This window comes from Hyalella azteca, unplaced genomic scaffold (genome assembly GCF_000764305.2).
Source record: "Hyalella azteca isolate HAZT.00-mixed unplaced genomic scaffold, Hazt_2.0.2 contig17504, whole genome shotgun sequence".
NCBI classification, from domain to species: Eukaryota; Metazoa; Arthropoda; class Malacostraca; order Amphipoda; family Hyalellidae; genus Hyalella; species Hyalella azteca.
In genome coordinates, this window is record NW_025947285.1 from 57,046 (window position 1) to 75,645 (window position 18,600).

The 18,600-nt window shown below is 41.7% G+C and overlaps 1 protein-coding gene across 1 annotated transcript in view; it reads right to left on the bottom strand.

Moving 5' to 3' along the window:
* Positions 1-1,825: 1,825 nt before the first annotated feature.
* The window catches only part of LOC108679233, a 39,230-nt gene continuing 22,455 nt past the window's right edge, over positions 1,826-18,600 (bottom strand). The window contains exons 3-14 of the mRNA XM_047885308.1: positions 17,037-17,108; positions 15,922-15,993; positions 15,465-15,536; positions 14,499-14,722; positions 13,692-13,797; positions 12,680-12,900; positions 12,110-12,245; positions 11,389-11,816; positions 10,542-11,099; positions 9,422-10,230; positions 8,823-8,923; positions 1,826-8,105 (exon numbers count right to left, since the gene is read on the bottom strand). Of these exons, the coding sequence (XP_047741264.1) occupies positions 2,981-8,105; positions 8,823-8,923; positions 9,422-10,230; positions 10,542-11,099; positions 11,389-11,816; positions 12,110-12,245; positions 12,680-12,900; positions 13,692-13,797; positions 14,499-14,722; positions 15,465-15,536; positions 15,922-15,993; positions 17,037-17,108 (7,924 nt within the window). The 3' untranslated portion in view covers positions 1,826-2,980. The remainder of the gene's footprint in view (positions 8,106-8,822; positions 8,924-9,421; positions 10,231-10,541; positions 11,100-11,388; positions 11,817-12,109; positions 12,246-12,679; positions 12,901-13,691; positions 13,798-14,498; positions 14,723-15,464; positions 15,537-15,921; positions 15,994-17,036; positions 17,109-18,600) is intronic.

The following is an 18,600-nucleotide window of genomic DNA, read 5'->3' on the forward strand; positions in this document are numbered from 1 at the left end:
GAGAGAACTGAACTGAACTTCATCATGAAAACACATGATTAACGATTGTTCGCACTTCAAAAAGGGAACTTGGAGTCTCTATCAATATCTATCAATCTAGATTCTAGACTCTAGAGAAACTAAATCCTGCAGGAAAGCAAAACCATTGAAATGTTGGGAGTGCAATTTTACTCATAGAAAATACAGTTCTATAGAAAATTGTGATTTCTATCTACGATAACATTCAACTGACACTGTACATATGTAATTTAATGTGATTTATTACTTTACAAAATAATGCATAGTATAATCTAAAAATAGTATCAGAGCGTTTCTACTAGTAATGATCTATCTAAGAAGCGGAAAATTATTCATGGATACAAACAACTGTACTGCAATCGATTCATCGTCTCCAAGCAAGAATCCTCACATACAACAAACTGAAATATGATTATGTGAAGTATCTTCAGTATAATCATTTTCATTCGTAAAAATAATCGAATAAAAATAATATAAAGTAATCCTTCCAGGCAAATAATTTAAAAACGTTTGCTTTGTAGCAGTGCAATTAAAATTATTTTAACAATGACACTATATTTTCACTGAACACATTAAATTGCACCGAGACTCTCTAAGAGCTTTCATCCACTCAGGAGGTTGATCTGAAAAATTGGTAACACACAACTAACTGAAATAGTAACACAGTTGAGAAAAAACTGAAAAAACATGAAAAAAATCACAAATCGAAGCGTTTTGATCGAGATCGAATTTCTATAAATAAGAAATAACCATATTACAGAAAAAGAACTACTGAAACAATTGCATAACTACGAGATTTGTAATATGAAGATTCACAAATGAAATAAATAACTAATGATCAGTTTAAGTACGTAACACATTGTAAATTTGAACAAAAATATGAGATGAAATTATAGCATAAACACAATAATTGTGCTAGGCACACCTGAAGCTCAATCAGAAAGAAGTGGAGAACTTCATAGCTAATAAAGTTATAAGTTTATCGATTGTTGTATTAGCTCAGCATTTAAATATACTTGAAAAGGATATCGGCGTTAATTAGATCTCCTTCTAATGACATATTTTCCTTAAGTCTCAACTTAAAGCACCCATGTTTACTCCATTAAGCCGATGGTTGCCCCAACGAAAAAATACCTAGGCTATTGCAGAAATTATTTTAGTTTCGATTGATGCCCATTTTTCGTATATAACTATAAAATTAATCGTTCCATAAAGAGACTCACTTTACCAGAGAGGGTGCGCTTCGGAGGTGCCATTGACTTTGGCATTCATCATTGTTTTCGTGTAGCCGGCATGCGGATAAGAGGTGCAAATGACGTTGGAATATCTTGGCATTTAAAATTACCTCAAGCTAATTAAGAGGTACTCAAGGTCAAATTAGATCCAGCATATTACAAAGCTTAAGACAAATAGAATGTTTAATTTGTTTATATTTGATACTCGAAAAAATGTGGAAACTGATGAGTCAGCGTCGAACAAATATAAAGTTAACATTATTGTTGGCTTTAATTCGTGATTTAGCGCATTGAAATTTCAAATAAACACAATCCTACACTTCTAACTGTACTATGAATGATACAGATGAAGAAGAGTATCCAGTGAAGTTTTTTTGGCAGAGAATTCTATAAAAAAAACAGCTTTGTAATTATTGTTATTTGGGGGTTAGGATAAGAGAGCTGTCAACTGATCGTGTGCCAAGCCTTACTTAACACAAGATGGCCTTCTAATCGTATAACATACAATATAATTAACTCGACGATAAAATTCGAACATCGAGGTACGTTTTGTTCTGAATTTAAAGATACAAAATCCAGACGAGCAATGCCCAATACGCGCAAGAACAAAAAACCTGAACTAATAATTTTATCCTAATTTATATTCATATATCCTAAATTTTTAAGTACCTTTCAACAGTACAAGTTTTTAAAACTTTCAAGTTTAAAAGACAAAAACTGATAATTGGGTTCATCCACGGAAAGAAAACATGGAAATATAATTCTGTCATAATAATTATGATATTCGTACAGAGAGATACAATTGATTTACAGCCATGAGATAACCCTACCAGCCACAATAACCGTCAACAAGCTCGAGTAAAATTAACTATGTGAATAATTTAGCTGTCGTTCAATAATGAATATCAAATTTCTTCGACAGAGATGTTTATGAATCCAAAGCATTTAAAGCGAACTTAAATTATTGACACAAATATGTAACAATACATAAGGCTAACACCACAAAATTAGGGAAAAGTGTTTTCCTTAATTGTTCTCTGTGCTTTGCTCGCTAATTTGATACTTTCAACGAGTTTCACAATTGAGATGACACTTGGTCGACAAGAAACACCTCGTTACGCTTAACAATTTGATCCTTCTAACAAGTTTCACAATTATTAAGATAACACTAGGTCGACAAGATACACGTCGCCAAGCTTATCAATTCATCTGGTTCAGTTCTGGGCTACACAGTTGAGATTACATCATTGTAATTATCGAAGAATGTCCAGCACGATCAAGGAGGTATAATCGGGCATAGGTTGAGATCATACAACAAAATGTTAACATACGTTACGTGGTCGGAGAAATAACGCAAGAATCACATGAAATATTTCTAGTAGTTAAGTATTAATGAGAAATATGAAATAAGATGCCTGTATTGACGTCAGAAACTCCAGTCTGATATGTAGCGAGCTTCAGTCAAGCTTTATCTACACTTCCCTGATAGCTTTACACAGTTTACAGATTTATACGGAGTTAACTGCATGGAAATCCACGAAATTATAATCAAGTTTGTAAATATTACATTCAGAATTTACTGCATGAATTTAACGTTTTTTCTACATTTATTCAGAGTCTGCAAACCGAATACAGAATGTACCTGATAAACTTAGTATCAAAACACAGTTTTCTCGTGACAAGCGACTTGCATCAAAAGAATTCATTTAAATCTTAAATTCTGTTCTTCACACGCAGGTTTCTCGGCTAGAGCAGGAATCTGCCGAGGAATCTTGGGTCGCTGACATGTTTGCTTCTGAAAGATTGGCACAGATTTTGACACCTTCAGGGAGATTGCCCAAGCTTGATCCGAGCAAAGCACCATCAGAATCTATAGAACACGAGGAACCAGCAGCATCTTGCACGGGGGTTTTCTCTAAATTCGACCTAAAGTTATCGTTAAAGTTAGCACTATCATTACCGATATTTACACGCCTATCATATTCTGCATTTTGACTAGATTTACACGAGTCAGAAATCTCTAAGCTACCTTTACCTCTGGATACCAACGTACTTTGATCGCTGCTGTCTATTGACACTGACTTGGCAGCACTAGGAATATCTGAGTAAGTTTTCGATTGACTTAAACTAGTCCGATCGGCAGGAAATGTAGTCCTACTCTTCAAGCGTTCAATGGTGGGCAAGGGTGATGAGCCCTTTGCTAATTTAACATCTTGCACTGGCGCAGCGGATGATGGGCCAGGAAACTGCAGGTCCTTAGTGGCTGAGTTGGAAGAAAATAATTGGGACGAATTATCGAGCGGAGAAAACTGGTTAATTGGAGTTGATGTCAACAAAGGCTTAGAAAGAACAACTGGGACGTCGGGCTGGCAAAAAATAGCAGATTCAAAGCCAGGAACTGGAGATACGTGTGACAGTAGAGATTCGGAAGATTCTACTCTTCTTGATAAATTGGCAGCATTGGAATTCCGTACTTGGTCTTCCCGAGGAGTAGGATAAAGTAGAGGCTCAGTCAGCGAGGAAAGAAGAGGCACGGCTGACGTCGGCGTAGAAGAGAAGTTACCAATTGCTTCTTCATCGCTGGAACTGCTTATAAATTCCGCAACTTGGTCTTCATTTATACAATTTTTAGATGAGAATACTAAACCCTGTCTATTAGTATTTTTTGATCGACGTTTGATGTCTCTCCTTCGAGTAAACTCCTCAGCGATATTTATTGGAGGTTCCTGGTTAATGAATGCTATAGGTGCGCAGTCAGAATCACTAGATCCTTCAGAGCGCGGCGTGGTCATGAGAAGCTGGCACGCAGCGATGTCGGTACTCACGGTCGACGAGCGATCTGTCTGCGTCACATCGTAGTCTGCCTCAGATGCATCACCCACATCATCTCGGGGTGTGAATCTCTCTTCAATAGTTCCAGGGTCCTTTACTGAGATTCGTTTTCCATCTACTGACCCATGGAATTCAAGTATATCTTGTCCGTGTCTAGTGAGATTGCGATTTTGCCGCCCTAAGCTAGCCGCATGCTGGCTGCAATCTGGAGGACTAGCGGGAGACTCGGGGTAAGATTTACTACCTCGATCACTCTTCTTCCGAACCCTTCTTTTGCCTTTGATATTGCCAGTATTGCAAGGATAATCATTATCGTTTTTTCCAGGAGCATTATTCTCATTCCTAAAGAAAGGAAAGTTTGAGGGAGAAAAAGGACGTCGCACTGGCGACGAAACAAAACTAGATGAAACAGAAGCATCATCAGGGGTATTCTGGTGCAAGCGATGCAACGGAGAATCAAAAGGTGGATCAGAAACAAGCAGGCTTGCTGGTGGGCTTGTGTCAGCCCCGGCTATCAGACTTGTGGCAATGCTGCTGTCGTCGATACTGACATCGCTACACATGCTGTTCCGGCTCGTGTTGAACGTACCACATACACTGACTCGGTCGCTGACATCGCCAACACTGAACCTTTTTTCTCCACCACCTTCACAACATGACATTTCCTCGCCAGTTTCGCTGTCCCAACTCCCAACAGCTTGGAGGTCTTCGTGCCAAGGGATATTCAAGCGCTGACCACGAGCTTTCTTCGCAGTTGATGAGCTGGAAAGTACATGAGGCCAACTGGGATGTGAATCGACAAGTGATGAGTGAACGGTGATATTATCGGGGTCAACGTTCTCGACTTTCAGCCCAAAAACAGGAGAAGAAGACCCTATTGATTCTTTTCCAAACGAATCAGCCAAGGCATTGGCTGTCATCTGCGTTAAACCGTTGTCAGGAACAGAGTTTGGAGAGATATACTTGGAATCAGCAGAAGCTTGATCACTAATCATTTGTGGTAACTCATTTAACGGCACGTCGCCTTCGTTACTTGTAGCCCACTTGTCTTTTACAACTCCACTCTTCGACTTGGTCCTTCTATGACGCTGTTTTCCTGGCAGCCGACCTCTGCTGCCAGCTTTGCGACTCTGGTGCAACTCAGCTTCGTCGGCCGAGCTCTCGCAGGCAGGACTGCGCTGACGAGAAACGATTACTTCTGTTTCAACGTGCAGGTTTGGACTGGCTTTGCGATCGGTGACATGAGCCTTGGAAGGCGTTTGGTATGAACTCTCGGAGGAATACTGGTAGGCATTAGTAGCGTCAATACGAGGGATGTGGTCTGTCTGGTTTGGACTTCGAGAAAATGATTTTTTATGTTTTTCGGCATTAGTGATGTTCTGGTCTTTGTGCGGACCAAAAACGCACAGCAGCTCAGGTGTTGGAGTCTTAGAGGCTTGTTTATTCGCCGACATGTAGGAATATAAATTATGATCCACATGGATGTTTGTGTTATTCACTTTACTAGACGCTCCCAGAAACGATGGATCGAAGCTTGACACGTCAGAGCCTGAGTTATTGGAACGTACAGGTCGCGGTCTGTAGAGCACCGAAGAGTTACAGTCGCTGTCTTCTTCACGATTAATTCCAAAATTATTTTGTTTGATCAATTGCTTCATCCGCTGTTTCTGGAAAAACCTCTTTGCGACGCCAGCTTGTTTTGGATTGTAGAACATTTCAGGAGAATATTGAAAATTTTCAGAAGCAGCACCAAAATTTATCATTTGCAATGCCGTTCCTTGAGGTCTGACGTTTTCAGACTTGAGTAACACGTCGCTCTTAATGGGTGAAGAAACTTGGTGAGAAACAGACGATGACTTGATGGTGGGAGAACGAGAAGAATCGTAACTATGAACGCTGTTGGCGACCGCATGCAAGACGTTGTTCTCTTGGTGGTTGTTGTGAATAGTCTGGACCGAGTGAACGCCACTGAAATGATTTCCAGATGCAACACTCGTGTTACTGACAGGAATGAGATGCGTGCCGCTACCTCCACTGCCACCGCTGCTGCTGGCAGCAACTGTATTGTTAGCCACTTGTACTTGCACTTCTTCTCCAATCGGTTTTATCCAAAAGCATGATTTCAGGTCGGTCGCACGCCATGCTTGCTTAACGTCTGATCTCCCAAGACAAAAGAATAAGAAAATAAATATGCCGAGACTCGACGAGCAGATGGCGTAGACGAGACTGAAGATTGTTATATGATGAGATATTACGGACTGAAAAGGACCAGCAGTCGTGATAGCAGCTGATGCCCAGGTCAACACAAACAGCAGCAATGTGACTTCATGCGCTCGCAGCTGCGTCAGCGGACTGTGGTGGCTGTCATACAGATTTTCGCTGACACTCGAAGACAGACTGAGCTCATCAGCGTTAAGTCTGTCAGAGTTGAGATGAGCCGTGAGGTGAGATGTGTGGCCTGAATTGGTGGTGACATTCTCGGAGTTCGGGGAAGCAGCGTCCAGAAGTTCTAGTTCTGTAGTCTCGGTATTAGCAGCTGCCTCAGAGTAGCTCCCAGGATCAGACTTGATCATGCAGTGAGTGAGGAGACAGAAGACGCACAGAATTGTTACTAGGACGACGCATGGAGCATAGAAGGCCCCCAAGCTTGGAGCCCAGGCAAGGAAGCAGTAGCTGTACCCAGCATAATGGTGCAGATTAACAGCTGCAGATATACCGCACAAAATCAGAGCGATGCCCCAACCTACGAGGTAAAATCTCAACATGGGTTTCGGTGGCAAAGGAGAGTCAGGAAGAGGATCGTCCGAAAGCAGAGGAGGTCGCAAAGCTTTCGTAACTTTCTTATACAGGTTTGACACAGACACAATAATCCAGAGTAGCACGCAAGATGAGAGATAATGCAATAGGATGCCAATGCCTTGACAAAAAGGTCGACTTTCGGTCTGATAAACACCAACTGTAAAAAGAACAATGAGGAGCATGAGGGCAATCCAGGTGTTGATGTATGAGTGTTTGTTTTTACTGGTAGTGTGTATACGTGGGTGATGAATGGCCCACGTAACGATGGTGATCATTAGCAGGAAAGCGCACACAAAACTCCCAACATAGACAGCCGGAGCACTGAGGCGGAATTCTGCACCTGTGTCAGAAATTCTGGTTTTCAAGAAACTCGTGTCTTGCAATATACCGTAGTGAGCGAGTCGGTCACACTGGAATATGATTTTAGAGTTGACAATCCTCAACACCTCGCAGCCCTCGCTGGACCAAGATCCCATAGACCCTTTTTGAAAGTCGCCAGCTCTCCACCACACCGGTCTGATGTTGTTACTGTATAGAGTCGTGCGCAACGTCACCGTCACTGAATTGCCGAGTAACGAAAAGCTCTCGTTGAGACCTTGATCATCAAGGCGAGCGCCGATAACCACCGATGTCACATCCCAGTTAACGAACGAAGAATTTTCAACGGCAAAGTGAGGGAAAAGCTTAGAGGTTTCGAATGCGAAAACATGGATCCGACGGGAGCTTGGCGGAGCGTAGTCGTGCGACTGACCCAGGTGCATCCAATCCATGTTGCGTTTAAGGAGAGTGTCGGCGAGGTTCGGGCCTTGAGGTTGCGGCCACACAGTTTGATTGGGTACAAGCAGGTTGCTACTCAAACGAGTGACGTCTCTTGTATTTCGCTTGTTATCGTCATTCAGTTTTGTGTGCTGTTGCTGTTTAGATGCTATACCAGATGAAGATATACTTTCGTTTTCAAGACTGAGGAAATCAGGGCCATGTTGGTCGCCTATATTCGATTTTTTGGGGGGAACAAATCTATCTCGAAAATCAGCGGTCCCCGGGGCTGCATCTACGAGACGCATGTTAGCGGGTGCCGATGATCCAAAAGCTGTGCTCACTTTTTCTGTATTCGACTTGGTTTGATTTTTGACAGGCGGCGAATTCTCCGGCAGATGGAAAAATCGACTGAAGTGTGCCGCAGGAATCTCAAGCACTGCGTCGACCACAGCATCGTCGGGTCTGAAAGGCGGAAATTCAATGAATGGAAAGAAATTAATCAGCGTTTCCTTCGATTTTCGGCAAAAACATCATACACATTTCTTTAGAGAAAAAGTATTTCTAAGTTCATTAACAAAAATTGCCTAACACGAGGTTAAATTAACTTAACCTATTGAGCCCAAGATTCGGTACAAGTTCATAACAATAAGACACCAACGTTGCCATTTAATAAGAAGTAGATACAGTTTTTCATCCTTCATTTCAGGCCACGAAGAAAACCTATGTCATGCTCCAGAAGACCACAAGCAACTTTGAAGAGGGCTAGCTTGTCTTTTCTCAAAGACGATCAATAAGAAGATTATCACTTAGTGGCAATTAGAACTCAGTGACCAATAGCAAACTTGGAATTTTACAGATTCTGGCACAAATTCGACGCCTGTCATGTAAACATAATCGTAAACACGCAATAGTTGACTACCGAATTAGAGGCTACCGAATTAGAGGCTACCGAGTTAGAGGCTACCGAGTTAGAGGCTACCAAGTTAGAGGCTACCGAGTTAGAGGCTACCGAGTTAGAGGCTACCAAGTTAGAGACTACCGAGTTATAGGCTCGACACCGCTCGAGGTCACCAGATTAAACTCGAGTAACGGTACCCATCTCCCCCAGAGGTTCAGAAACACGCGGGTTTGTCGAGTGTTGATGTACAGAGAAAACAGTTGCAGCAAACGAAGCTTTACCTCGAGGCGCCCTGAGACGATGACTGGCAAGACAGGCGTCGCTGTCTGCTGTGCAGCGAACGTCTGTGAAGAACGCACACCAACGCTTCGGGAGACGCAACCTGCAATTCAAATATTCATTTAAATGCATCATGAAGTCTTCATCAACATCTGTACTTCATAAACATCTGTAAGATTAGCTTTCTGCGATTAACGTCAACATAACAACATAAATCACCAATTGTAATTAAACATTTGATTTTAAATGCGTTCACCGTGTACGGCGACTAGCTCTAAAGCTTTCATAACAGGTTTTAGTTTACTTGGTCTGAAGGTGACAATATAAATATTATTACATGATGTAATAAAATTTGAAAATGTCTATTTTAATTACTTTTTAGGGACTAAAATACATTTTTATCCCTTAACCGTGACGATATCTTGTAAGTGTTAATTTTTCACTAATCAATGAATACTGAACGGCATAGTGTGTATACCTACAAATGATGATAACGAATATCGTTGGAATTAACCTGATTGGCTTATTATCCAAGCATTCGAGCAAGTTTATCTTTGATAGGCCAATCAGCCAGACATTAAAGAGAATATTGAACCCAAACCTTTTTCTGCAGACGTTCATGAAGTCGCTGCAGCGTCTTCTTGTTATCGCTGTTCGAGAACTCAATATAGCGAGGCCCGTCAAGTTCCAACGGCGCTGCTGTGTCCGGAGTGTCAAGGTCTCGTAAGACATTTGACGTCGTAGTTTGCACAAAAGGAGTCCGTGTAGATTCAGGCACAAGATTTTCTTCAGTAGAATCGCGTAAATGAGCAGTAGCACTTTCAAGGTTCGATACCTCAGATTGAAGTCTAAGATTATGAATCGACTTGGAAGTTGAAGAGTCAAGACGCGCAAGCTCTTCAAAACGATTTCCTGTTTCTGGCTTTGTAGTGGATGGAGCAACATGGTCGACATTTCGTTTGTGTAATCTCGAATTCATTTCTTGTTTCTCTGCACTGAACGAATTTCTTTTGGCGTCCATTAACGCTTCATTGTCGGCGAAAGAGCGCTTCACCAGCTGAATATTACCAATCGCAGACCTCGATACTCTAGACGATCTTTCCACGATACTTTCAGGTTTTAAACTCCTGATTTTTAGTTCGCCATCGACGACGTGAAGCCTTCTTGTAGTAGAATTATCGCCGTGCTCATCGGAGTTCGTAGAAGCAATGTTTGGATCGAAGCTTTCAACAGCCGAGCGCCCCTCAGGATTGCTGGCTAGGGCACGAGGCTCCGGCATGGGTATTTGTAGGACGTGCAGATGGGGAAGTGAGGCCTGGCTGACGGTCGGCACGGACCTCGTCACCGTCCACAGCGCCGTTAGGAGCCTGTTACACGCGTGGTCCCTCGTCTCCGCAGCGCTCAGGTTACCTGCAAATCAGTCTCTCAAGAAATTTGTTTTGCTTAAGAAAACAGGGAGAATTACTTTCAGGAATAAAATTCCAATACAAATTAAAGCAATAAAAATAAGAAAAAAGAGCACTACAGAGTGATAAAAAATAACCACGGCTACACGAGTCATGAATTATACAAATATAGGAGGCTAAACGAGCAATATTAAACCCCACCTCAAAAACAAGCACAACAGACGCAGTTGTCTGACTTAAACGATGAAAACGAATCATATGCAGAATTAAAATGACACATAACGTGGGCAAACATAAGGAATACGAGTTACTCACCAGCAGAAACAACCATGGACGCGGCAACGAGGTCTAGAAGCATGGCGGCGACCTCTCTGTTCTCGGAATTTCTGAGTGCAAATGATGGCTGCAGGTGTACATCAGCAGCATTAACACTCGCCGGCGCACTCCTAGCTACCTTGTCGACGCTGGCCATGAGCTCTGAAGTGTAATACTCAATTGTACGTGCAAGAAAGACCACGTCTGCGGGGCCATTCAAGACCTGCTCGCCTCCACACGTGAAGTTATGCAAGCTACGCGTGCTCCTCAACAAAGTCGTCTTGCTCGTCGTGAGATTAGTCAGGGAAAATTGCTGTAGAATCCGCGTGGTTTTGGACGCGAAAGGGCATTCGTCGGTCCTGAGTTGCTCCCAGGTACCATTAGAGGAGCATGTGTGGTACGCAGTGGGTGGGTGGAGGACTGGGTGGTCCCCAGTGAAGTGGTACAACTGGTTGTGGTGGAATGAGGTGGATGAGGAGGATCCGTGGCATGGTAGACTCACTACCACGTTGGCTACGGTGTGTGGCCACGAGATGACGCCGCGCTCGTCGCGCGTCTCTGCAACCATTTTATAATTAGCAATTCAGTGTTAATAATATAATAAAGTAATAAACCTGAGGATGTTAACGACCTCTATGACTGGAATAAGAATATAACATGCTAAAAATGAAGAATAACATTACAGAGCATGGTAACTTCGTATTAATCAATTCAAGTGAAAGTGGATAATTCATCTAAACTTCTTGTTCTGATGAATTATATGAATCTTGTTCACACGAATGTATATGAATTACAATAATTTATTTTCAGTGCCCCGCGCAATAACGCAGATGGATCACTCACTGACCATTAAAAGGACAGTATTTGGTGTGGCGGTGGATGACATAAACGCTGAGCGACTTGCTGTTGCTGCTGGCGCGATACCGCGGCTTGGGTATCGCGGTCAGCGGATCGCGTAGCTTCGTGTCGACCGTTTTATCAAGATGACCGTGCGAGTCGTTGCCTCTGTTCATTTTGAATTCAAGCTTATCGACGTTTGTTCCTTTAGCGATGAGAGTTCCCGCAGCCTTGGGAAAGGCGGATGTTTCGACCTCGACAGGAACTTTCCGATCTTCCCCAAGAGGAGCAGTTCCAGCTTCCCCCTGAGAAGTTGCACTAACTTTCCCTGTTTTATTTTTACCAGTTTCATCGGTGGTATTTTTTTCCTCGGAGGTTTCGACTCGACATGCCCACTGCCCACCGTGATGTGCGCCCAGCCGCCGGATTTGAACCAAACTATCAAGAAGCAATCAAGTTAGTGTTTGATTGTAAAATATATATTTGGTACGAATGTATTTTTTGAAAATTCAGCACAAGAAAAATTCGAAGAATTTCAGTATGCCTTTTTAATTACAAAATCGTTATAATTGAATGTTTTGAAGTTAATGCGGCATATGAACACTGCAGCTGAAAACGTTCCCAAACGCTGCCTCAGGTTGATCATTAAACGCTGATCCAGAAACATAAAACATTTTAACTTGAAATTATAATTAAAAAATTCGTCTAGAAATTGCAGTAAAACAATGAACCTCTCGACTCCGTCCTGACGGTGACGGGTGCTGACGACGATGGCCTCTGCGGAGGAGTTGTCAGGAGGCCCCGGGGTGGCAGAAATGGCCTCCTGTTGGGGCACGACCTGCGGCCTCACCGTCACCAGCCGAACTCCTGACGTAGATTACATTATATGGCTAATATCTCACGCAAAAACGCAAACATTATTCAACGGGAACGAGGAAAAATCTTATTATATAAACTCAGCAGTACGTAAATTCAACATAAACTCCAGAGGCATTCTTAGTAACTCTGAAGTCGTTGACGAAAAGGAATTGAATTTTAGCTAGTTGATCAGTAGTACCAGGGGTGGTAGGTAGAAGTAGGAGTAGTAGTAGTAAGATGGTTTGCTAGCGCTTCAGCTGTCCAGTTATTTCGCGCCGAAGCCCAAGGATTAACTCGTCAGTAAGCCGGAAGGTCTCCTTATTAAAAATTTCTCAGATGCTTCATCACCCGTAAAGGGCGGAATGTCTCAAGTGTCCAGCCTAGCGAGTTGATCAGGGATAAGCGAAGGTAATTATGGGAATATTTGTGAAGGTTAACCTTACCTTCAGCCACGTCAGACGAAGGCCCGGTAGACGACGATGGTGAAGAAGTGGTTGTGTTCGGATGAGAGGCCGGTGTGCTGGATAACGGAGTGGTGGATGGTGGTGTGGAGGTGGGGTGGATTAGAACATCGTCCTGATACCAAAAAATTTTGGCTTCACGTGACGAATTTCTCGTGGCCAACGAGAACGAATCTTCGACTGACAGCTGCCGCGGATTCAAACTAGCGAGAAAAGAGGGAGAGAAAGTTAATATCACGAAGTTAATATCAAAATGTTTATATAATAAGGCTAATACAACAAGGTTAATAGTATCACAAGTTTAATGATAGTTCTATAACACATAGTCTTCACTGATGGCCAAATGTTGCCTAAACGTAGGCAATAAATTTCAATATAAAAATGGCTTTTTCTCGACAGTTATGATGTTTCATTGACATGCAACACAAAATAAAAGCATGGCAGTTAGGTTATGCAGGGCACGTGTAGTGGAATAAATGTTCTGCATATTACGATCATGGCAAGAGGTGAAAAAGCGAGTAAACTGAGCCAGTGTGAACGAGTGATGAATAAACGCATTCGATTGCTGAATAATTTATATATTCAATTATATATAGGACTGACAAATGAAAGTATTGGATTACCAGGATTAATGAATGAAAGTATTGGAATAGCGATTGAAAGTAGCAAAGTAGCGAGTGAAAATAATAGAGTGAAGAGTGAAAGTAAAGGAATGGTGAGCTAATTATATGGAAACAAGAAGTGAGGTAAAGTGGCTGAGTAGCGAGCCGAAAAAGGCGAGTAGCGAGCAGAAATAGCGAGTGATGAGCACATGTTAGCAAAAACCGAGCAAAAAATCACCGAGCAAAAGTTGACGAGAAGCGAGCAAAAAATAGCGAATGACGAGCACATGTTAGCAAAAACCGAGCAAAAAATCATCGAGCAAAAGTTGACGAGCAGCGAGCAAAAAATGGCGAGTAACGAGTAAAAATATTGAAGTGAGCACAGCACGTACGGGAGGCTGAGGAAGCAGCGCAGGGTGAGACTGTCGCCGGCGAAGACCACCTGGTCCCAGCCGGGGTCCAGGTCCAGTGTTGCTGGTCCTGCCGGGGCGCCGCCCTCTGTAACACAAGTGAACTTATACTGATCAATGTGCGACGATGTAACACACCAACTACTCATTCTGATTTTATGTTCAATAATAAACCGTAAGTGTGAAATAGTGGAAGGTTTTTACGAGCTAAACTTATTGCCCGCCACTTCAGGTAAATTTATTACCTTATCCTTTGATGTGCCCCAAGCCATCCTCCCAAAGCCATCCATCCTTTAATGCACCCAAAGCCATCCATCCTTTGATACACACAAAGCCATCCATCCTTTGATGCATCCAAAGCCATCCATCCTTTGAAACACCCAAAGCCATCCATCCTTTGAAACACCCAAAGCCATCCATCCTTTGATACACCCAAAGCCATCCATCCTTTGATACACCCAAAGCCATCCATCCTTTGATACACCCAAAGCCATCCATCCTTTGATACACCCAAAGCCATCCACCAAAGCCATCCATCCTTTGATGTACCCAAAGCCATCCATCCCTTGACGTACCCAAAGCCATCCATCCTTTGATGTACCCAAAGCCATCCATCCTTTGATGTACCCAAAGCCATCCATCCTTTGATGTACCCAAAGCCATCTATCCTTTGATGTACCCAAAGCCATCCATCCTTTGATGCACCTAAAGCCATCCATCCTTTGATGCACCTAAAGCCATCCCCCCACACGTGCACGACCCTTGACGACACCACGGCACGCAGCTCACCGCAGAGGAGCTCGTCCAAGGACAGGGAGCGCACGGCGATGCCCCTGAGGTGATCAGGACCTGCACACGTCGTGCCCTTTGACACCCTGAGGGCGCCGTCCCCGCTGCTGCCCCCCGGGGGCGGTGGGGGCGACGTGAGCCCTGAGGGCAGAGCCTGTCCAGTGATGGCCGCCACTAGCCATTGCAGGGAACAGTCGCACCACAGAGACGTCTGTGTCAGGTCTCTGTCATGTGGAACGTTTCATCAGCGTTTAAATATCAAATAAAAGGAATGATAAACATGCAAAATAATATTTTGATTTTACAAGTTTAGTTTCTCAGGCCGTTAAAATACAGGGATAGGCAACTGGCTACTCTTTGATATTTTCCCACTAAATTTCAATGCATTTGCTGAGTACAATATATTTGACGGGCTATCAGCAATTCCATTTTGCAGTAAAAATGATCAACATGGCAATAGGAAAGATATTGGCTGACATGCAGTATGCAAAATATTTACAATTGCATGTGAAATATGAGCAAATTACATCATGAAAAAAGAACGAACTGATATGGAAGGATAAAAAAAACATGGTTCTCTAAGCATGAAGTTCACGGCACTGCAACACATGGTTCTCTAACTAAAAACTTAAAAGCAAAGAAAACTCCACAAAAATGCATAGTATCTTTAAAGAAAATGTTTCGGAGTCCAACTATACACCAACTTCCTTTTCGCTTATCGGTCGCTTTTTTTTTTTTTTTTTGCTTTTCGCTTTTTCTCGCCAACTTGCCTTTAAGTTTTTAGTGAATTTGCAATTCAAGCAAACGAGTGACATTATTATATATATATATAATAATATATATATATTACTTATAATATATATTATATATTAATATTTATTTATATTAATATATATTATATATTAGGTATATTACTCTAAGCACGCAGTCTACGCCGTGCTAGCCATCAATGGAAGGCAGACTCACATGAAGGAGACGGACGGCAAGGCTGAGGCGAGGCTGGGATGGAGGACGCGCAGCGGATTGTCTGACAGTTTTCTTTGAGGATGGAAATATAACATTAATATCTAATTTATTTATAGAGAACTTGAGGAATATTTACCTCAGAATCGTTAATTCCGTCAAGATTTTTTGTAGTATGTGAATATAAAATACGGAAAAATGCACAATTACTAGAAATAGTTTGTTTTAAATTAACAATTTATCGAGAATGAGAGGCAAGTGGGTAGTACATGATAATAAATTGTTGCCTCGCTGATCCATATAGCACAATATCACAATGCAGCCATGAAGCATTTAGGGGAGAACAAGTCAAATGAATATCAGTTTATTTGGCAGTTGTTGTAGGCACCCATTAAATTATCCGTGCATTTATTCTGCTCTATATTTCGTGAAAATATATTTGTTATGAAGGGAAACTCACATTCGTTTGAGATTGTGGAGACCTGCCAGCTGACTGCCGGTGAGGACGGTGAGGTTGTTGCTACTCAAGTCTCTGCCGACACGAATAACTTAATCATTTAGGCTAATCATCGGCATAATAACAGATTTAATCGGCAATATAACAGAAATCATTGGTAAAATAACAGAAATCACAGGCAAAATAACAGAAATCATCGGCAACATGACAGAAACCATCGGCAATAATAGATATTATCGGCAAAATAAAAAAAAACTATTTTTATTAATACCTGATCGTAAGTATATAAGCACAGAATTCGCGAAAACTAACACAGATGTGACGACGAAAAAGGCGCGTGCATCCCAAAATTTGATTTAGGAATACCAACATAAGGACATACAAATGCAGCGCATGTATGAAAAAAACACAGCCAGGAGTAAATGAAAGCTCGTGCAGAATAATTAAGCCATACGCCAGGATTAAGTGAAACTTGAAGCACATTCACCGTAGACTGAACTACACGCCTGGGTTGTCACAGCTGCCGCATATTGCAGCAGCGCGCACAAAGCTCCACGAGCCTTTTATCTGACCAGGCGTAATTACCACAGAGAATCTAATCAACTTCTCGAAATAAGCTTTGACATTGAATAAAATGGTGCAGTGATTTGGGCTTCAGTGACAATCTGGAGCTTTGACATCGCCAAGTGAACGCAAGGAATTGCAAGCAACAGCGCTTGAACAAGAAGAAAAGAACAAATTACGCCTCTAGATTTAGAATATCATCAAACAAATAGCGAGAATAAATCAGTGCCTGAATTGAGCAGCGACAAATGCACTCATAAACACGATTATTTATCATGTTCAGTTTGGCTACAGTAAATGAGTACTTGAATTATAACCTAAAATTACAAATTCCATTACAGTCAAATTATAACCTAAGTAAAAATTATAACCTATAATACCTCGCTAAAATAATCTCATATACAATTACTTTACAGAGTACCGTACATACTATATCTACTATTTAAATTATGAAATCATAACTCAAATTATGAAATCTATCTATAATCATTACAAAATTTCTCACACAGACCTGAGAGGATCATTTTTCAACATAAAAGCAACGCAACACTCACAGTCTTCGGAGGTCTGACAGCGTCCTGAAAGCCCCGTCCTGTATCGTGTGTAGGCCGTTGCTTCGCATCTCCCTGTCATCACAAACAAATAGTATATATAATTAATAATATATAATAATACAAGTACTTACATCATTAGTCTCATACTTAAATCACAAGTTCACAAAAAATTTAAGCGGAAAGAAACACAGCATATCGTCAATGTAAACGTTTGGATGACCAGCTCCATCAACAATTCGAAAAATAATATAATAATGAGTATCAAGTTAAAATGATATAATAATGTACAGTAAAAATAGGTGTACTTTTGTAATAAGTGTAGAAAATCTCTGTGAACGAACAAGAGTAAAAGCAGCCTGAGCAATAAGAGAAAAACCTGCCACCAGTCGGTAGCTCGCGAGCAGGGCGAGCGTTAGCTGAGCGAGGGTTCGTGTTGACAGTACAAACGAGCGAGAACTGAATCACCTAATAAATCAAAGGCAGGACTGCACTCGATGCAGTCTAACTGCCACTCACCACGTCAAACACTGCAGGACTGCACTCGATGCCGTCTAACTGCCACTCACCACGTCAAACACTGCGCCATGACTTAGATTTTAGCATCACGATCGCAGCCAACAGCACAGGACGCTGTCAGAGCAGCACGGGCGTCACTATCGCGCACTTTTTTACTCTGTTACGTATTTTGCACCATTGTAACCTTTTTGTAGCTTTATAACATTATAGCCAAATTAAATAACCAACATTATATAAATATAATAATAAATTTTTAAAATATAAATAATATTTTATATATTTATTTATTTTTAATTAAGTTTCTATTCACTTGGAAACTATCCAAAAATTGAGTAAGTACTTAGTTACTCAGGACACGAGTACCGTATATCATTTATGGGTATAGCAGTTATATACGAAGATATATATAGGAACAAGACGAGACGAGCAGTCGCTGTATACGTCAACTGTCGCTTGATGAGCTCTAAACAGGACAGTTTGACTTCGTTTTACTGATTAGCTTTGTATAGGCCGCGAAGTTTAAATTGCTGCTCACGTGGTGAATTGCATACTACCAATAATATAAAGGCGGTTATAACTTCCTTCTCTGCCAACTAAAACGGTATTTTTCTATCAGAAAGTAACGTTAAGCGTCATTAAATCTCTTGGTTTTTCGAATTTAAAGAGTGAAATACTATACCAAGAATAGCTACGTACTTCCTTAGGACGGTAATTATCGCTTCGGTACTGAATACCGTGGCGTGCAGCAAACCTCCTTTGATGAGACCATATATAGCGACTCTATAGAGGCAGTAACTGGGCAATCAAAAGCTCTTCGAGTTCATCGGAGCTCGTCACGCCCAGTCCCTCGGGGTTGAGGTTCCTCTCAATCCAACCCCCAATCCAAGCTACTGAGTCTCATTTGAGGCTAACTTCTGCGGTGGGGATAAGCCTTCCATCCCGAGACATGCAATTCATTCGGACAAATTGAATTTCCAATTTTGAAGCTACAATGTAAGTCCTCCTTCTTACCAACTCCAACACAGAAAATTCAAATTATAAGCTTCGG